The sequence below is a fragment of the Syngnathus typhle genome, linkage group LG7 (genome assembly GCF_033458585.1).
Source record: "Syngnathus typhle isolate RoL2023-S1 ecotype Sweden linkage group LG7, RoL_Styp_1.0, whole genome shotgun sequence".
NCBI classification, from domain to species: domain Eukaryota; kingdom Metazoa; phylum Chordata; class Actinopteri; order Syngnathiformes; family Syngnathidae; genus Syngnathus; species Syngnathus typhle.
This window is the reverse complement of record NC_083744.1, coordinates 11,130,320-11,149,905: the sequence shown is the minus strand read 5'-3', so window position 1 is coordinate 11,149,905 and position 19,586 is coordinate 11,130,320. Positions and strand designations below refer to the sequence as shown.

The 19,586-nt window shown below is 42.3% G+C and overlaps 2 protein-coding genes and 1 non-coding gene across 7 annotated transcripts; 1 reads left to right on the top strand and 2 right to left on the bottom strand.

Moving 5' to 3' along the window:
• Window positions 1–177: 177 nt before the first annotated feature.
• On the bottom strand, window positions 178–250 carry trnar-acg (transfer RNA arginine (anticodon ACG)). Its single transcript has one exon. It is a non-coding gene; the product is annotated as a tRNA-Arg (tRNA).
• On the top strand, window positions 203–10,299 carry fanci (FA complementation group I). Of its 2 annotated transcripts, XM_061282437.1 has the most exons (37): window positions 208–602; window positions 688–760; window positions 1,053–1,183; window positions 1,351–1,504; window positions 1,607–1,664; window positions 1,848–1,889; window positions 1,971–2,094; window positions 2,162–2,247; window positions 2,331–2,463; window positions 2,546–2,623; window positions 2,713–2,849; window positions 3,051–3,231; window positions 3,326–3,413; window positions 3,636–3,766; window positions 3,840–3,910; window positions 4,056–4,170; window positions 4,478–4,600; window positions 4,853–4,921; window positions 5,001–5,102; window positions 5,270–5,467; window positions 5,547–5,668; window positions 5,746–5,907; window positions 6,413–6,592; window positions 6,698–6,864; window positions 6,938–7,008; window positions 7,251–7,367; window positions 7,435–7,486; window positions 7,557–7,684; window positions 7,867–7,932; window positions 8,019–8,115; window positions 8,229–8,413; window positions 8,791–8,847; window positions 8,939–8,998; window positions 9,105–9,173; window positions 9,798–9,893; window positions 9,977–10,078; window positions 10,158–10,299. In XM_061282437.1, exons 1-37 carry the CDS (start codon window positions 510–512, stop codon window positions 10,218–10,220), a joined length of 3,981 nt encoding a protein of 1,326 aa, XP_061138421.1. In that variant the 5' UTR covers window positions 208–509; the 3' UTR covers window positions 10,221–10,299. The 2 variants fall into 2 exon arrangements, with proteins under 2 accessions (XP_061138420.1, XP_061138421.1); XM_061282436.1 differs by having other exon boundaries at window positions 203–602; window positions 9,977–10,255.
• Window positions 9,331–19,039, bottom strand: polg (polymerase (DNA directed), gamma). Of its 4 annotated transcripts, none has more exons than XM_061282439.1 (23): window positions 18,809–19,039; window positions 17,909–18,519; window positions 17,314–17,509; window positions 17,082–17,249; window positions 16,853–16,999; window positions 16,691–16,770; window positions 16,421–16,603; window positions 15,961–16,103; window positions 15,753–15,879; window positions 15,460–15,684; window positions 14,758–14,875; window positions 14,554–14,619; window positions 14,354–14,494; window positions 14,128–14,288; window positions 13,849–13,902; window positions 13,634–13,751; window positions 13,028–13,163; window positions 12,033–12,279; window positions 11,776–11,898; window positions 11,520–11,688; window positions 11,133–11,341; window positions 10,884–11,044; window positions 9,331–10,387 (listed from the first exon to the last, which is right to left on the bottom strand). In XM_061282439.1, exons 2-23 carry the CDS (start codon window positions 18,490–18,492, stop codon window positions 10,323–10,325), a joined length of 3,621 nt encoding a protein of 1,206 aa, XP_061138423.1. In that variant the 5' UTR covers window positions 18,493–18,519; window positions 18,809–19,039; the 3' UTR covers window positions 9,331–10,322. The 4 variants fall into 4 exon arrangements, with proteins under 4 accessions (XP_061138423.1, XP_061138425.1, XP_061138424.1 ...); XM_061282441.1 differs by having other exon boundaries at window positions 14,354–14,479; XM_061282440.1 differs by having other exon boundaries at window positions 15,753–15,873.
• Between the last annotated feature and the right edge of the window lie 547 nt (window positions 19,040–19,586).

Here is a 19,586-nt window from a genome sequence, read left to right as displayed (position 1 = left end):
AATATCAGTCATATGACATGCATCAGGAGAGGGATAAAAACAACCTGGAGCAGTGTCAGAGCCTGGACTTAAGTATAATAAATAATTTTCCCGCATTAGATGTAGTTTAAAGTGATTAGTTTATGAGCTCCTAATCTACTTTGCGAGTGTAAATATAAGGAGAATTGAGAAAAATATCGAGCCAGCCAGGAGTCGAACCTAGAATCTTCTGATCCGTAGTCAGACGCGTTATCCATTGCGCCACTGGCCCGTTGAAGAATTCTAGCCGATGTTATTTTTTTATACTATAGACAACTGCGTTAAGAATTATGATTGATAATTAAGGATGTTGCCTTGATAGTTTTGGTCACATCACGGGGAATAGATATAAGTTTAAACATGATGCGTTTGGAGGAAACTAACGTTGCAACGCACCAAACGGTACCGGAAGTGCTTGCTGCTGGCGGGAAATATGCTACTGCTGGAAGGTTGTGTAAAGACTGTTTACCTTGTCGTGTTGATCTTGCACCATGAAGGCAGACGTGGAGAGAATTATTTCCTTATCCAATGCTGACAGTTCTGGAGAACTTCAGAAATATTTGTCCACTCTCACTGAAGGCAAGGTAAACTGGTGTTGACATGCATGAGTTGCACTGTTCGTTCAAATCTTTCCTGGTTAGTAATGGAAAACACTTTTCTGTTTTGAAGTTGACTGCGCTGATTTCCAATTGTGCACTAAAGGGAAATACGATAGGCACAATTATTAAAGCCATTTTCAAAGGTAAGAACTTTGGGATATTTTTACTATTTATTCTTATTTCGTGTTGCACGATTAAAAAGTTCCTAGTTTGTGAACTCCTATACTGACAATGGTAATAAAGCAGATTCTCATTCAGGTTTTTTTGTTAGTGAATTATTGTAAAATATGTATTTGTAACCCCTTTCTCTACTCTTTATCATCATTCTAGCTATTAGCGTGCTTCTGGATCTAGACCCAAGTGTGACTTTTACACGTCACACACACAATCGCTGGCAGATAAACAATATATATGTATGTTGCCACTTGATTTTAGGCTCACCACCTGGATCTACTGATGGGTCAAAACGAAGACTCCTGCTTTATCAACATTGCATCCCTCTCTGTGAGTCTGGTGAACTCCAAAGTGAAGTGGCAGCAGATCTCATTGGACTGCTCATGCTGGAGGTACAAAAGCATAATTCATCTTACAGAAATGCAACAGAGAATAAAGCAATTGAAAATATGAACACGTTCACATCCAAGATAATTGTGGAAACTGTTTTTGTCGCAATGAATGCCTTTACAGTGTATTACTTGGTTGATAAGTGTTTGATTGTATTCTGTAAATGCAGACGCACACTCTGGTTGGACCCTGTCTTGCACAACTAGCAAATCTATTTGTTGAAGAAATCAAGGCAGGAAAAATAGGCAATGGCAAATCCTTGGAGCTATTTCCTACTGTACTTACTGCCTTGACAGCTTGTGAAACATTGTCGTACGGCAAAGGTTGGTACAAATAGTGAATGAATATGCTAGTATACATTATATGTGGTTTAAACCTTGGAATTAACTGTTTTCTGTTCTATCTTTTTTTTTTTTAAACTTCAGGTGAGCTCAGTGGTGAGCAATACAAGAAGCAACTAATAAACAGCCTTTGCTCTAGCAGGTGATGTAATGCAATAACTCATAGTTTCAGCCTTACAAAATATTCTTTTTTTACTCACAGCAGCTCTGTGCACCAATATTAAGTAACAGTGGCAATTTGATTCAATCACCAAAAACTAGTAAATACTGAACAATCATTTACACTCAGGGTATAAACTCACCACGAGTTGTAATTTTGCTGCAGATGGGACCCACAACGTGTTATCCACCTAACTACAATGTTCAGGTAACTTCTCACTTTAGTTGTATTTACCAACATTTTCAAAGTCGTGTTTTGACCCTTTTGAATGTCCCTGCTTTATTTTAGAGATGTGCCCCTGTCATCAGATGAGTTGCAGTTTGTGGTACAAAAAACGCTGCGGATGTTCAGCAAGCTCGACCTGCAGGAGATTCCGCCACTTGTTTATCAGTTGCTTTTGCTATCTGCAAAGGTAAAATTGGGTGTGCCTTGCTTTCAAGTCCTCCATTCAGTCTAAAATGCTATGCTGGATCTTTTAGGGTTGCAAGAAACAGGTCCTCGAGGGAATTGTCAGTTATTTTAAGCAGCAAGACCTTCACCACCAAAATGAGCAGAAACACGGAGAGTGGGTGATTTAAACAATGCAAGTGACATTGCCCATGTTTACCAGTCATTGCCTATCATGACCGTCCTTCTTCCCATTTTCAGGAACTTGGATTTAGAAGTTCAATCTATTCCACAAGACCAATTAAGACATGTGGAGGGCACTGTTATTCTCCACATTGTTTTTGCTTTGAGGCTCGACCACGAACTTGGGAGAGAATTCCTGAAAAGCGTCAAGGTGCCTCATCTGTCACTTCCTAAAACTGACATAATCGAATGAATGCGTTTCATGGATGTCATCAATTGTTCCTTTCCACCAGGCTTCCTATGGGGACTTTTGCCCTTTCAGCGTGGCTGTATTGCTCTCTGTTACACGAATACAGCTCTATGAGGAAAAGGTCAGAAGTCACTATCATGCTACTTTTATCTTCATCTGTCTCTTGTTAGCTTATTCATGACAAACTCTTCCATTCTCTGGTTTCAATAGGTGTTTACACTTTTCAAGGGGGCAATCATCAAGAGCTTCAAAGATGAGCAGCTACTGCAGGGGTCAAAGTTCTTGCAGGACCTTGTGCCTGGTCACTTAAGTGTCGCTGAGATGATTTTGGACGCGGTGAAGAGCAGGTGTGGGCAGGAGTTCATTTTATCATAGACAGCAATCAAAATGTGGAAATGTGTTACAGGGTCCTAGCTTTTATTAACTGTATGCAATGTCATCAAATGCTGTCACTATCAAAAATGTTATCAATTAGTTCTCAATGAATTGATTTAATTTGACAGCTCTAATGTAATCATTCATATCTTTGCATGACTCTTTTTGTGCAGTGTCTTTGGATGGGATCATGTGACTCAGGGCCTGGTGCAGCTGGGCTTCTTTCTAATGGATACGTTTGGACCTAAACCCGGACCATTTGGAAAGCCCAATGAAGGTTCTTCTACTGTGGCCCGGACCCCTACTCAGCTGGCATGTAAACTTGGAGGTCAGGTACTCCTCCAGGGCTTTAAGGTAACTTTTTTTTGTTGGGGGGGGGGGGGGGGGGGGTTAATCGCTGTACTTTTTTACTGTACTGTCATCCTGTGATGTTTTTTTGCGCTGTAAGATGCATGAGGCAATCAGAGGCGAGATCCTGGAACAAGTTCTGAATCGACTGGTCGCAAAGACTGCCTCACCTGTCAATCATTTTTTAGGTAACGCAATCATTTCCCACATTGTTGTGTACACTTACACAGTATGATCCAATACAGTTCAAAACTCAACTTTACTCTTTTAAAGGCAGGTGGGAATTAAGGACACCACTCTTGTATTGCATCTCAGTAAAAGTGGTCCTAATGTTGTGGCTGGCAAGTGGAGCTCTTAAATGAAAAAAAGTGCTGTCGAGTCTAATTTGATTCGTGTCTGTGTCTCCTCAGACCTTTTCTCCGACATTGTAACCTCTGCTCCAATGATATTGCTGGAGTCATCCTCCAAGGTTACCGAGACGTTTGACCATCTGTCATATCTCCCCCTGCCCACTGTACAGGGCTTGCTAAAAGCTATCCAGGTACTAAAACCACGCAGCATACAAATACGTAACGAGAAACAGGTTCTAAATGTTTTCACTGTTTGACTTCCAGCCTCTGCTGAAAGTCAGCATGTCCATGAAAGACACATTGATTCTGGTGCTCCGCAAGGCCATGTTTTCAAGGTATATGGACTGTTACATTGCATTCTTTATTTTGTCCTTGGAATTGTATTTTAAGGTTGAATATTTGCCACATGATGGTAGCTACATACTAGCCAAATGGGCATCTTGAGATTCCTGTTAAAGATCTTTTCTGATTCTTTACCAGTCAGTTGGATGGACGAAAGTCCGCTGTTACTGGCTTCCTGTTGCTGCTGAAGAACTTCAAAGTGCTTGGCAGCCTGGCCTCCAGTCAGTGCAGCCAGACAATCTCATCCAGCCAGGTAGGTCATTACTTGATGCATTGTTTGTAATGTGCATTTAAGTAATTCAAGTTTGTTTCGACTGCCTGAAATTGTTGAAAGGGCTAGTTAGGGTTAGTTTGTTTCCACATGTTGGATAATTGCCGAATTTTTGCAGTCACGGTCATGTTTTACAGCGACCTAAGAATTCTTAACATGAATAAATGCACGACTCCTTTAAAGCACATGAAGCTAGAATTATATCGTAATAAAACGAGGGGGCAAAATACATATGCCTATGATATGAATTCTGCCAGTTACTCAACTGTTGTCTCGTAAATCCAACCAGATCCAAGTGGATGTTCATTCTCGATATAACGCTGCTGCCAATGAGGCCTTCTGTCTGGAAATCTTGAGCAGCTTGCGCCGTTGCCTTGGCCAGCAGGCTGACGTGCGCCTTATGCTCTATGAGGTTTGTGATGTTTTTTTAAAGTCTTGTGATCAACTTCCATTATTTTCTATACTTTTTGCAGGGAATATACATCGATTCAGATTTGAACGTCTGAATGGTTGCTTTTGCTTGTGGTGATTGTATAGCTGCGTAACAAAATGCGTAACTAGTTCCAGCGACCGCCCGACAGCAGAAGCCAACATTTTAAAACTGCATCATATTACATTGCATTCTTGTTTAAGAAAAGATGCATACCTTATTGTGTTATTCAAGGGCTTCTATGATGTTCTACGTCGAAACTCCCAACTTGCAAGTTCCGTCATGCAGACGCTGTTCTCACAGGTTGAAACGTCTCTTACTATTTGTCTATGATGACCATATCATGTTATATGCATTTTAGATTTGTTTGTTTCTTTCCTAGTTGAGGAAGTACTACGAACCCGAACAAGATCTTTTGCCACCGATGAAATTGCAGCCTTGCATCACAGCTAATGCAGAACAGATCCACCTTCAGGAGCCTCTGGTACCGTTGAGATTTAGTGAAGCTGGTTTATTGGTTTACATCCGTTTTTAATTATGGCTGTTCTACATCCCTCTGGATCAACAGACAATTATAACCATGTCAAAGTCCTGTTAGAATCTTACCTCAAGAGTGGAAGCCTTAATCTGTGTGACTCTTTACAATCTCAGGCCCACCTGGTAGGCTGTACCGTCCAGTGTCTGTTGTGGCTTTCAAATATGAAGCGATCAGCCAAAATCAGTTCCGACGACAGTGATGATGATGATGATGATGACGACGAGGATGAAGGGTACCAGTCCGAGCTACAGACGATCCTAGACAGCATCACAAAACGCATGATCAAAAGTGAAATGGAGGACTTTGAATTGGTACTACACCAGAGTCAATTGTCTACACTTGAAGCGACCCCATTCTTCCCAGTTCCATGGTCGTGTTCTGTTTCATCAGGACAAGTCAGCAGAATTCTCCACCGCATCCAGTGTTGGTGTGAAGAATAATATCTACGCTGGGCTCGTAATAGGACTCTATGAGGTCCTCTTGGAGTACAACTTTGTCAAAGGCAATTACAGGTGTTTGTCAATTCCTTTTCGTGTTTCATAATTATGTGGGGAATTTCATATCGGGAAACTTTGTGGGACACTTGTAGTAAAAATGCCTTTGAGGAGCTGTTGGATCTGTTTAACCGCTACAACAAGCTGTGTGAGATCCTGAGGGAGAAATCCGGGAAAGGTCGACAGCTGTCAAACAAGACTCCTCGAAGTTTGCTCTCGGTGCGCTTCATATCGACTCTGGTCACTGCGCTCTTTAGGTAGGTACTTTGTATTCTTGTGAATGTTTTCCTTGTTCATTGGTCAAGACAGTAAAAAAAATTGAGCCTTTAAGATCCCGAATAGTGGGTGCTGATTTCTGTTGGCAGTAGGTGTTTGAGGGCTTCGCACTCTTGGTATGGCTGATGTTTTTCAACATGGAACATTTAGGTGAATACTACAAGGGCGAAATGAAATTGGAAGTGATGGAATTTAAAGTGTTCGTGGAAGAGCCAAACAAGCATAGCTGGGAAAACAAAGGAGGTGCTCTAATCATTTTTGGAAAGCCAATTTGAATGGATTGACTTATTCGCAAGTGTGTGGAAATCGATGCGTCTGCCCACCCTGCGTAAAATTACACTTAAAATTGGGGACAGCATACCCAGAAATGGCTGTTGTCAAGCAGTAGACGTAATATGATGATAAGTACTAGATGCAAACATAAGTACAAAAACATACATACCGTCCTTGGCACAGGTGATAAAGGAATAATATTGCGGTTTCCAGAGACAGCTCTCAGAGCAGAGAGGAGGCTCTCAACGTGCTGCGCTCCAGTGGAGAATTTGTACGTTATGCGCTTAGCGTGGCTGTGCAGAAGATCCAGCAGCTAGAAGATAGTGGAGTTACTGACGGCCCAGATGGCCAAAGTTCAAACTTGATGTTCCGCTTCCTGTGTGAAATGACAAGGTAAGGGATCATTTTGCTGCATTTGATATACATTCAGGGAAGACGTGTTTTGACATTTTGTACACAAGATACATACCTGTTTGGAACGCAATGACTATTTTACAGCGTGCTGATGTGGCGGTATACCAACGTTCCCAGCGCAGCGGAAGATGCTGGGAAAAAAGAAAAACGATCCAGCCTGTCACAATTGAGCTTGGAAGGCCTTCTCGGGATATTCACTACCTGCCAGCAGCGCTACCCTGATAAGATGTCCAAACTTCTCTCATTCATTGGTTGGACTCTCAGGTTTAATAGAGATAAAAGACATGAGAGTGTAATTTCATTGCAATCTGTTTTATCTTTTAGACAATTCGGAGGACATTGCTGAGTCAGAAGACTGCGAACAGATGACGTACTCTTGCATTCGTCAATTTCAGGTCTTTATTTTATTTTTTTAAGCACTCACCTTTTTTACACATTCCAAACTTAGCTTTGATTAAAGACTCAAGTTGCTGACCAGTTCAGGGCGTACCCAGCCTTTCGCTCAAAGTCAGCAGGATTAAGCTCCAGCTCTCCTTTACCTTGTACAGGATAAGCAGTATAGCTGATGAATGGCTAGATTGCTGCTCATATTGTTTAAAAGTCTCTACTCATTGACCGTTTCGTCGTTTGTAAACAGAGAGCGCTGTTCGCCCAGTTGAATGGAGGAGAGGAAGAATTTAACAGCAAAGAAGCTCAGCTATTGGTCAACATTTTGAGCGTGCTTTCACTCCAGCTAAAGCCCTCCTCTCAGCAGGTACACATAGTACTTATATTTAAATGCTCTTATGGTAGATCTGCTAACATTTGCATAAATTAAACAGTTTGCTCAGATGATCACATGGACAGTGAAAATCTGCAAGGAGACCAGCGTTGGTGAGTCAATGCCAGAGTGTGTCATTGTCTGGTTTTGATTGGTTGGACTAAAAGATCTCCTTGTTTTCAGAGGACTCTGCTTTGTCAAAGGGGCTGCTTTCACTTCTCTTCAGCCTGCATGTTCTTTTTAAGAGCCCGACCAGCTTGTTGCTCGAACTCTGTCAGGACATCCACAGCCACCTCGGAGATATTGATGAGGTACAAATTGTGAGAGATGCTGTTGCCGAACTGAAATGTTGGACAGCAAGAGTTCAGAAGTATATCTGACTCAATGACAATGTCGTTATCGCCGCATCATTACTGACTCTACTAAAAGTATAGAAAATGGGAGGGATGAATGCACACCGTCATGTCAGCCTTATTGTTGTCTTTGTTATCAGGATGTTGAGGTAGAAAAGCAGTCCCACTTTGCTATTGTGAGCATGAAAACGGCAACGACAGCAGCAGTAAGTGGTCCCCGCCGCTGCCGCTCCCCTTCGAGAAGCCAAGTTACTTTCTCATAACAGACATGTTTGTCATCTTTTAACTCCAGATGCTGGTCCTGCCTCTAGTGGACAAGGTGCTAGATGAAGTGGACTGGCTAATTGGCAAAAGGAAAAGCCAGTTGGCTACTGACAAATCAGATCCAGGTAGGATTTCTTTTTTTTTTTCAAACAATAATGCTCACTGGCAAGTTTAAGGCTTAAGGGATTTCTTGTCTATGAATAATGCCAACAAACACTGATATGTTTCTGACAAATAGAAGCGGCCACGCAATCTGCAGGCCACCAGGATCCGGTTGAGAAAGCAGTGACACTGCAGCTTGGAACCCTTCTGACGGCATTAAACGAGTTGGTCCAGACCGCATTGCAGCTTGGAACCTGCACCATCACATTGCTCCGAGCGTTGAGTCGCACTTATGCCATCCTCACCACGCTGGTTAAATATGTATGTACTCTGTCTCCTTATTGTCAGGGATGCAAAATCCACAGGAAACATTCTAAACTTTCTGTGGAAATTAATGGGAATAAAGTAGGTAGCTTCCAATAGTAACCTAATCTAAACAAATAGAATTACTGAATTATGCCCTCATGTGGGTAAGGGGCTATTTTGTTCTGGTTGCTTACAACCAAATGTTTAAGCCTCAATATAATACCTTTCCATTCAATTACCTTCAATTCTCAGATAATTCACATTCAAAAAGTTTTCAGTTTGGATACTTCCACAATTTCCCATCTTAATTTGAAATGTACTTTTTTTTTGTATATTTCATTTCTGGTCTTACAGTACCCAGTTTGATATAAATGTATTTTCTTTCTTTGTAGTACATTCAATTTTGTGCCAGTCAGAGTGCTAGATTACCTTCACGCTTTGAAAAGCTGGTGAGTCTGGGCCACATGAAGGAGTTTGCACCCAAGATGATGTCATGCTTATTTATTTTAAATGTTTTTTTTTTGTTTTTTTTTAACACAGGTCAAACTGTCTGGATCTCATCTGACTCCACAATGCTACTGTTTCATCACATATGTTCAGGTGCGGATGGATTCAAATGATCAAAATCAATCCATGCCTTTTTTGGACACCAGCTGTCATTTAATATCAAATATTGTTGGTGAGTGTTTTCAATAATTCTCTGCAGGGGGGAGATTCAAGTGTTGGAGGTGCAAGCAAAAAGAAAAATAAGAACGAAGTGAACACTGCTGCAACTGTAAGGACTTTGTATTTACAGTGATCCCTCCCCACTTCGCGCTTCACCTTTCGCAAATGTGCTCCTTCGCGGGTTTATAAGTGACAGGAAAACGTCATTTAAATACATGCTGATAGCGCGGCAGCCAGCCTGTCACAAACGAGGCGGTACAACCATGTGCAACACGGACTGTTTATTTAGAGCGGGTGCGCGAGGTGACTGATGAGCCGGTCAGTGAGCTCGCGTTGTGCGTCGTGGTGGGATCTCGTTACACAGCGGATTCGGAAATTGGGAATCAGGTGGAAGGCGTGTGTGTCAAAGCAGACGAAATGATGACAACTGACTGGCGAATGGTGGCTATATACACACCCTAATCAGCCCTAACACGGGATAGATGATGGCTAAATCATTGCTGGTCAGTATCACAAGTGAGCTGGAGTTTATCCAAATTGACTTAACTCTCTAACTCTGAATGTTATGAATTTGCCTTCACTGCTGGTGCCCTACTAAGCACAATAATGCTGCCCACAAGCCTGATAATACATTATAATTTTTGTTCAAAGTAAATGTCTATAAACTATACAATATACATTTGAAACCAAAGCATGACATGAATACACTACACCCATGTTGTTTTCTGGGTAGGCAAAACTTCTGCGTCAGACCAAGGCCATACCAAACTTGATCTTCAGTATTGAAGAGTATGAGAAATACATGATCACACTCTCAAAGAAGTCAAAGGTATGTGAATGTCTGTTGGAGGGGGGGGGAAAAAAAAAAAAGTGCTACAAAACAAAATCTTTTCAACAATTGGCACTGTCCAGGTAAATCTGATGCAATACATGAAACTGAGCACCTCGAGAGATTTCCGCATCAATGCTGCCACTCTGGATGCAGCCCTACAAGAACAAGACGACACTGTGGAAGTAAGCGTCATCTCCACACAATGGGGGGTAAATCTGTCCCGGCCTGCTTTCACCATTTGTATCCGTTTGTGTTCCTTAGGGGGAGTCACAAGATGTAGAGGAGACTCAAGAACCCAAACGGAAAAAGAAGCGAAAACAATAACCCGCTCCAATTGGTTACACGCATCACTAGGCTGATGAGCTTCCAGGCATCTCTCCATTTTGCGTTCATGTTACGAGAGTCCTTCGCCTGGTCCATAAACTGTTATCTTCCTTTATTAAGGGAGCCTTTGGTGATGTCATCTATTTGGTAGATGTCCAAGGCTTCACCTGAAAGCATATCTTGTATGTTCATCTGTTTTCTCCAATTGTGCAATTTAATTAATAAACTTTATATTTAGCACATTTTCAATTACTTAACTGACTTGTAGAGGTTCTCCTATAGTTGCCATTAAACTGTACTATACTGTAGCATTGGTGCTAAGTAATAAATTAACTTAATTAGATTAATTCTTGATCTACTGTAACTGGAAGCTTAATCAATAAATCACTCATTCCACAATATATATCCACAATCCAACAAGATCTAATAATAAAACTGTAATCAAAAGTCAGTCACAATTATAGTGATCAATTTTGATTGACAGTCAATGAAATCTATGCTCAAGATTTCATGTTTGCAAGCAATGTACTGACAGCTGTTTAAATAATATGGATCACCTCGCTCAACTACATGACTGCCCTCTGCTAGAATGGCTGGCAGTTTGCAACTACCAACGTTGAAAATAATTGTCAATAAGTATGCAGTATTTGGTTTGAGGCTCACCAGGAGGAAGGCCATATTTTCTTTCCACACCCGTAGGGTTGGAGGGGGTCACACAGTCCATCATCACTTCTTTCCTCAGACACGTGTCAATGTCAACCGCACTAAAGAAAGCCACAGACTGTGGAAGGTCCCGCATGCCTAATGCGTGTGCAAACATACTCCTGCGGGAGACAGAAGAACACAGAATACTATAAATCGCATTTCCAACAATTTAGTTTTGAGAAGCATCCATCCCATCATTTGTCAGACCTGGTAAGAAGGTTGGTGATCTGCAATGCCAGTGCCGCTCGGTATCGATCTTCGCTGCGGACGAGGTAGCGCACCTCGTCATGGATGCTGATGCAGAAGCGGCCGTCGATGTCGTGCTCCTCGAAGAGCCACCTCATCGCCACCAGCATCAGATGAAGGTAATCCACTGCAGAGCTCTGGACCACCCAGTTCACTCTGCTAGTAATGAACTGACACGAAAACAGAAATAAACTGGCTTACATACACGAGATATCACATGTTAAATATCTAAGCCTTAGAACGTGTACTGCAGGTGAAGCTATTGTTGCAAACTATAATAGTAAATGTTAGACAAATAAATTACCTCTAACGTCTGTCGATTTATTTTGGCTCGGTTGCGTCACTCACCTCATCCTTCACTGCCTTGGGCTCCAGAGCTCTGCTTATCCTGCAGCCCAGTACAGGTGTCGCTGGTTGGTCCGAATGCGCAATGCTCTCCAGTTTGTTGAACATGTCTGACTCTGTACCCCCAAACCATATTCGTTTGCTAACTATATCCCACTTCCTCCGCCGAGAGCTTTTGGGTTAAGTAGTAATACAGAAAACATGAATAATAATCCGAGATGTACAAAACTGTAGTTGTTTAATAGTCATCATTTCTCACCTCTGTGAAGCCAGTCGACTGATCTTCCGCAACTCTTGGAGGGAAACGCTGCCATCTTCCTCCCTTTCCACCTCAATTCCCAGCTCGGTGACGAGCCACTCACCTTCGTCTGATAGTTCATATCTGCCCCCAAAAAAGAAAAACACCACAGAGATGCACCATCTTGTCATTTTGGAAAGTGCTTTGTGTTACGAGCATGGTAGAGAACAATTTCAAACTCTTAAACCAAGGCACTGCATTCCAATGAATGAGAGTACCTGCGTAATCCCTTTGTCAGAGCATACATCTGTCTGGCCTTACTGGCAGCATCTGTCTGACTGAGGCGATGATTGAACTGCATCAGTAGCCTTTCTGCAAAGGGCTGCCCGGCACCGTAGATGCGGCCATAGTTGAACACCTTGGCGTGCTCCCTGCTGATGCCCACGGCGTCAGCGGTACGGCTGTGCAAGTCGGTGGCCTGGCTCTTCTTCCCTTGAAGTGTCATCCAGCCAAACGCCGTACAACCTGAACCGCACAGAAAGATCTTGCGTGACCGGCTTACAGGTGCGACATAACGTGTTCTTGTTGTTACAGGTTGACTTTAGTTTCATCACTGAAATAGAATTAAGCCTTTACACCTCCTCATATGAAGTTGACTTTACTTTCAAAAGAGCAGAAGCTGGCGATAAACAATACTCAAGATAAATAAGTAATCTGTAATATAATTTATTTAGGTTAATTTGAGTACTGCATATGGAAGATAAATAAATTATACTAATTCGATTTACTCACGGCACTCTCAATGAATAAGTTAAACACAAGGCAACAGCTTTGCATGCATATTGTATTTTACATGCTAAAAGTCTTCAGAAAGCAAAGACAACCACTAAACAAGCTGCTGAAAAAGCTCAGTTAAAAATACATAAATATTACTCGTTTGGGAAAATCTTAAACTGAAACAGTGGGGGAAATAATTATTTGATCACTACATTACGTATGCTAACTTAAGTCTCATTTTGGTGGTTTATGAATTGTGGTAATGCCAGAACAACGTAAGGAATTTAGAAAACATCTTAGTAGGAGCGAGGCCAAAATATGATTCCATTTGCTACGTAAGGAAGAATGGGAAGGATAGGCCGACGTAAGGAAGAGTGTGAAGGGTAGGCTGTATAACGTGTCAGTGGTATGATTGACAGGTCCAGGGCGTACAAGTCAGCTTCCCACCGTGACCTTGAACAATGGTATCGCAAAATGAACAGATGCCAAATCTCACCATGTAGGCCTGCAAAGTGGGCCTCTCCGAGCACAGCCGCAATCCACAACTCTTGAGAGTCCACGTCGGCTCCAACAAGGTGGTAACCTGGTGGTGCTTGCACCATCGCCTTAAGCTCACTGCCCACTCTGTCCCGCTAAGGACACAAAACAGATAGGCTGTGTTTGGAATACTCATTCCATACTCCTAAATTACTTCATAAGGATTTTGATTTCTAACACTACACAAGCATGCCTTTAGGTATTTCCTGCTTTTGCATAATAACGACGTATTGGATTAAGGTCAAGATGATCAAAACTAACACAAGAACCAATCCTTATTTGTGCTTCTTATACTAAAGATATTTTGCTGCCATAACTTATAAATTGGTTTTGATTATATTATACTATATTCTGAAAACACAAAATAATTTTTCTGTATCGGCGCACTGTAACATGGAACACATTGCTTTATTTAGTGATCATTGGTCATTCACTACTTTTCCAAAATGCAGTGTGTAACATGTTGAGGGTGATAACCATGTATAGTGACTACGAATTTGAACAACAGTGCAAAATGGCATAACCATTAGATGTGTACATAGGGAGTGATGAGTGTGTCTCTTACGCGTGCATTACTGGCAGTCAGCCACGTTGGCTCCACAGCCCTTCGTGTGACAGTTCCAGCAGTGACCACCTGAGGTAATATCGCACCGTATTGCTCCTCTTCATCAAAGTCTTTGTGCCTTTGGAAACCACACCAATCATTGTATGAAATAATGAGTTTCCCTTTTACTTTTTGTGGTCACTACTGATACTACGCCATGGTAGTAGACTACTAACCTGCTCACCACACGAGGAAGCTCTCCTTTCCGTAGCCATAGAACCATCTGGGAGCTAGAAAACATGATATTTTCCAGGTTGATTTCAAGCAATTTTATATGATCTAAGTTTCTATTTGTAGTACTCAAATGTTTTCGTACTTTTTATACAACACTCTAACAAGGAGGAGAACAGCAAAATTCACGATCCATGAATCAACAATGTTCTGCGAGAACATCAGACCTGAAATTTTGCAATGACAAGAAACTGTATCCATCCAATGAATGCTAAATGAGATACCTTATGCGTTTATGAGCGTTCCTCCAGAAGGACATCATTTTGTTGATCTCTAAGGCACGTGTGGCATTCGTTCCACTCCTTCCCGCTCTGAGAGTCCCATCCTCCATCTTAGGAAGGAAGTCTTTTGAAAAAGGACTGCCAACGTTATTCTGATTACCATCCTGAAACAGACAGAGATTTGCGAGTTTCATGCCAGTCACTAACTGACTAAGCACTGACACCTTACCTTATGTGGTAGTTTAAAAAACCAACACCCGGGTATGTTTATTTCGTTGTAGGGGCCGATTCCTTGGTGATAGTGGCAGTGACTGTCCTCTAGGACAGGGTGGGACTTGCGGGTAGGTTGTGGCTTCTGTAAAAACAATAACTACGTATAATGTTTTATGCGACATTTTAGGACATTAGAACAAAGGGCAATTTGGATACCACGTTTGTCAGCGCTTTCACTCCTTGTTCCTCTGTTAATTTCTCCAGTGATCCGTACTCCTCCACCTGGTGGGGGGGAAATATTTTTTTTTTAGTAGGAAGCCCTTTTTGTAGTATCTGATGGAAAAAAATATATATATATATTTTTTTTAATGGATGTTTTTGAAGAAGCACTGTGAGTCATATGACATTTTGCTTCGGTACCTTTGCCCAAACAGCGCTGTCTGTCCACATAAGGTCATCGGATGGTGCACAGTCCCCAAACTCAGGCTCCCCCTTGCAGTTCTCATTACAATACTCTCTGTAAACACGCTCAATCTCTCTGTAGAGGACAAAAACCTCAAATACATTCTATGCAGGCGACATTTAGTAATTAGATTAGTGGTTCTCAAACTGTTTGGGTGCAGAAGAAAGTTTTCCAAGGACCCCCGATCACCCTCATAATTGCAATGGCACTTGATCATAACTAAAGTGAGTTCCCAAATGCCATGGGAGGTGTTATCTATTTATGTTTATGATTAGACTCTAAACTATAACCGAATTTGATTGAAAATAAGTTCAACGTGTGTTCACAACTGACCATTTTTTTTAAAAAGCCACTCACTTTTTCTTTTAATATTGCCAAACCCATGGTGGCCTTTGTGAAAGCAGTCCATGTTAAATGATTTTGTCCCAATGTGCTCACACTATTTTTGCGGAGTTCCCTTTGCCTTACATTGCTATCTAGCCAGGGAAGACACATATATTTGATGTCACTATGTCAGAGCCCTAAACTCTCCTAATCTATAGGAGACAGTAATTAGCTTGGTATGTTAATTTTAATGAGAAAGAGTCTCCACAGAATTTACTGCAAATTATTCTGCCTCAGTTTGAGAAAACTATTTCAGGGCATGGTCCACAACATACCTGTGAGGGCAAACAGCTGGTCCAATGATTTCTTCCAGGGAGTCCAAGTTATCCCGACGTCCCGGAACCAGATACCCCCAGCCATGCTTCTCTGTGTAATGTAAGGGAAATCCGTCCCATGTCAGACCCATCAGTTTGGGGGTCACTCTCATCTGAAGACTAATGAGGTTTGCTCCAGGAGACCAGCTGTCTGCAGACATCTTTTCACACAGCTTACGATACCACCTGATGATGCAGTTGACATTGAGGAGCAGTGGAAAGTGAAAGTAAAATTGTCACTGTGGAGATCTGACCCAGGATGTCCAGGCAGGTGTTGCTTTCTCTTAGGAAGTCGAGTCACTGTTTTCTTGAGTTTATCCACAGCTAGCCTGCTGGGACAAGGACCCGCTGCAGTGTCCTCTTCAGATGGTGGCCCTGTATCTTGTAGAAGTAAATCAGATCATAATGGCTTCTTGGAATGAAGACTTTTATAATCTGGTTAGCAACACTTTGAGGAGATACCTTCCATCCAGTCTGCAAGAGGAGCAGCAGTTTGGGATTCAACTGCTTTTTCAGATGACTTCTTTTTCCTGGCTGGCAGCTTTTTCAGCTTGAATTCCTGCACATCCCACTCAAGGTCCCAAAGCCAAGGATCATTTCTGAATCTAGGGGAAAAATACACAAAGCATGAAATAAGGAAACCTAAAATATCTGTTGTTGTAATTTTTATGATATTTAAGTATTTGTAACATCTGGGATAACTGATGATAGGTGAGAGGGCCTGAGTGATAATCTTGGTTCTAGTTGATCCCTTCTACTTTTTTTAAATGGGGTTGAGTTTGGGATACCATGCATCCAAGCCTTTACGGTTCTGACTTTTCATACTGGTATAGAAGGTTCAGGTTAATTATATTTTACTCTCAAGGACTAAGTATATTATTCTGACAAGATGCAGTTCCAGAAATGAAGGTTTTTGTCTCACCCCTCGTCCTCCAGAAGTTGGCATGCATCATCGGCTAGAGTCATGAGAGATTTCTTCATTTCCCTCTGGAGCTCTTCGTAAACGTCCTGGGAATCCTCCAGGTATCGCCCCCAGTTCTGATTGACAGGAAGGTAGCTCACACCCATCTCCAGCATTCCGGCAAATGTTACTGGATGGGGACATCTTGTTTGGGGAGGGGGGTGGGGCACAAAAAATTATTACGATCCACCAATTACTACAATTTAAGAAATATGTATTCCGAGTCCCAACCTCTCCATGAAGAGGGGCAGCTGTTCAATGAATATTTGATGGGTGGCCTGCACATCTGAGGCGCAGTACCGCATTAACTCCTGCAGGGGACAGCAAAGACAAGGCTCCGGTACACTGTTTCCTTGATAGCTGGATAAACAATGGACACAAAGTCAAACAGACCTGGAAGTTGTTCCTGACATCCATCATCGAGCCCTTTACAAAGGTCTCTCGTATCTCTTTCTGTAATGGTGGCCCTCCCACATACAGGGCATGGACATCAGCTAAATTGTTGATGCTGCCAATATTCACCCAGTCCCAGAATCCAATCTAAAGACAAAAACATTCAATTGTGAATGTTTTCATTAGTTTATGTCTAAAACAGTACCAACCCAGTGTCAAATACACAGACCTTGGGACTGTCTCTTTTCTGTCCCATTTTCTTCATGTGCTGGCTGACCTCTTGTAGCCCCACCTTCTTGCCCAACTTGTTGGCCATCCATAGTGTGCGCTGGAAGCCCGTCAGGCCCGAGATAGCCATGTGAAGACTCATTGTGTCCATGAAGCGCACCTTAGACCCCTTGAGAAATGAATATGAATTAAATGTCCTGCTACTCATACAGCCATTTTTTAAAAACATTCACCTTCAGTAAGTATTGCTCCTTAATGTGAGATCGGTCGAAACTGACATTGTGGCCCACAATGAGCCGTTCCTTCCACTGACCCCCTGGTGGACGGACAGTATTCATTGCTGTCTCCAATGGGATGAGGTCAGCGAGGATGAGCTCGTTTGACCAGGAGTAGCGCTCTTCGATCAGACGCTTGCTGCACCAAGAGTACCTTGTAATGGACACACATCAACTTGCATGACCATACAGAACCCAGGCACGGTGGTACACTGTTACAACTACCCCAATTTCCAAGTTATTAAAGTTATGAGCCTTCGCTTGATTTTGCTTTTGGTTAGACATGCGAGCAAGCTTTAAACACACCACCATTCGAGTGAGAAAAAAAGTCACTGATGCACTCCCGGCCATTTATTGAACGGGACTGTCAAAGAAGACAAATACAAAGTGAAACTGCTCGTATGGAGCATGGTGCGGACGCTAACACCACATTGAACAGAAGGCCAGAGCCCAGATTCGAACCCTGAACCTCAGACCTGCTTACCACTAGTTCATCACGTTACCATTTGCACTGAGCTTATCAACATAATCATTTAACTTGGCATGCCCTTACCAATGTGTTGGCGATAAAGCAACTGCCAAAGTTGGACACCGTCCCTCTGCCATGCACACCTCTACATCAAACACAAGTGCCGTCTCGTCTGGGAAGTCAACCCTTTGACTCTCCCCATCGGACCCATAACGTGTCCAGCCGACCTGCCATGTCCACTCTTGAGGCATGGGAGGAAGCTCTGCTTGCTGCAGCGCCGCCGCCGCTTCCAGGTAAGGAAGACTCTGCTTCTGGGCCAAAACACGGAAGTGCTCATCAATATTGTCCCCGTACATTTTGGGAAGCTTCAGCTCTATGTCCTGTAACAGTGCAGTTTCTTTCCCCCACAGCTGATGCTTCTGCAAGTGCTTTATAGCGCGTTCCACATCTTCTTCTCTGTACTCGGGCACCGGGCCTCGAAAGATCTGCTCGTGGAGATTTTTTGAGAGCATCTGGATGTTAAGGGGGTTCAGACGGGTCTCTCCTGTGTCCTCCCCTTGCACTGAGTGCGGCTTTGTGGAGCAGAGGGAGCGGGACCATATCCCTTTTGTGGAGATGACGGACTTGTGCACGGAGCAGCGGATCACTTTCAACGTCACATGCAGCATCACCTCATCTGGATAGATCGCTGCATCCTATGAAAAACATTCAGAACCGCATCACTATGCTGTATTTGACTTAATCACATCAGCCTCAAGCTCATGGAAAAACATTCAGAACTGCATCAGTATATATACAATGTTTGACTTGCACTTCAGCCAACTGTCGGATGAAAACAATGGCTTAAATATTATCCGTGTAGTCTTAATAAAAGACGACACAATTTTATAAGACCATAATAAAAACGCGGTGAGCAGTAAGCAATCAGACAGATATTGATATATGTGTACAATGATACCAGGTGACGTCTTTCTATCAACTCACCTAAGTCAAATCCATCCACGTGTTACCAACTGCAATGTTTGGCTCTTGCTTTTGCCTCGATTGTCAGCTAACGAGACAATAGTTTGTGACTTCAAGTCTGCCTAACTCTCACGACAAGACAACGACCAAAAGCCACATAAATACGCACAAATTGATTAAGGCTATCAACCACAAATGTGATAAAAGTGACGAGTGATGAGTGATTCTCATCGAAAGCTTGCGCTGCTTCGGCATGCTGTCAAGTAGCTGACAATGCTTTAACGACATCTAGTGGTCTGGAAGACCGCGTTTACTCCGTTTGTTCATGAAAGTAATGTTGGATGACTTTGAAAAATTCTATTCAATTGCCTGAATTCTATATTAAAGTACACGGGTGCCTGATATGCCGTTGAATAATGTATTTGCAAATTTTGTGTGTCCAGAAACCGGGTCAGTTGGCCGTGTGGCCTAATGGATAAGCCATCTGACTTCATACTCAATCATGAAATATTGTTTTTAAAAAATAGCAATTATGCCATGTTAAATAATCGTTTGTAATCAAGTTGAATGTAACACCTACTTATATGCACTGATTATCCCTGATAAAATTAGCCACATTTTCAACATTCAACAGAAATCCTTCTATTGACACTCACACACAGAATTCCAACACAACCACTTTGGTGTCTGCAGTCCATTAAATATTTCTTAAAGCAGAAAATAAGGGCAGACTTTATCCAGATATGTTCTTTGCTCCAATGTTCTCTCTTTAGACAATGGTTGTGTTTGAAATTGTTCA

What these genes read in the sequence shown, in the direction of transcription:
- fanci (XM_061282436.1), top strand. Translation starts at nt 510, where the DNA reads ATGAAGGCAGACGTGGAGAGAATTATTTCCTTATCCAATGCTGACAGT. An exon ending in AGACAATCTCATCCAGCCAG is followed by an intron (nt 4,171 to 4,477) that starts GTAGGTCATTAC and finishes AAATCCAACCAG; the next exon opens with ATCCAAGTGGATGTTCATTC. An exon ending in TGCGCCTTATGCTCTATGAG is followed by an intron (nt 4,601 to 4,852) that starts GTTTGTGATGTT and finishes GTGTTATTCAAG; the next exon opens with GGCTTCTATGATGTTCTACG.
- polg (XM_061282439.1), bottom strand. Translation starts at nt 18,492, where the DNA reads ATGCTGCATGTGACGTTGAAAGTGATCCGCTGCTCCGTGCACAAGTCC. An exon ending in ATGTCAGGAACAACTTCCAG is followed by an intron (nt 16,771 to 16,852) that starts GTCTGTTTGACT and finishes TGTCCCCTGCAG; the next exon opens with GAGTTAATGCGGTACTGCGC. An exon ending in CTGCCCCTCTTCATGGAGAG is followed by an intron (nt 16,604 to 16,690) that starts GTTGGGACTCGG and finishes TCCCCAAACAAG; the next exon opens with ATGTCCCCATCCAGTAACAT.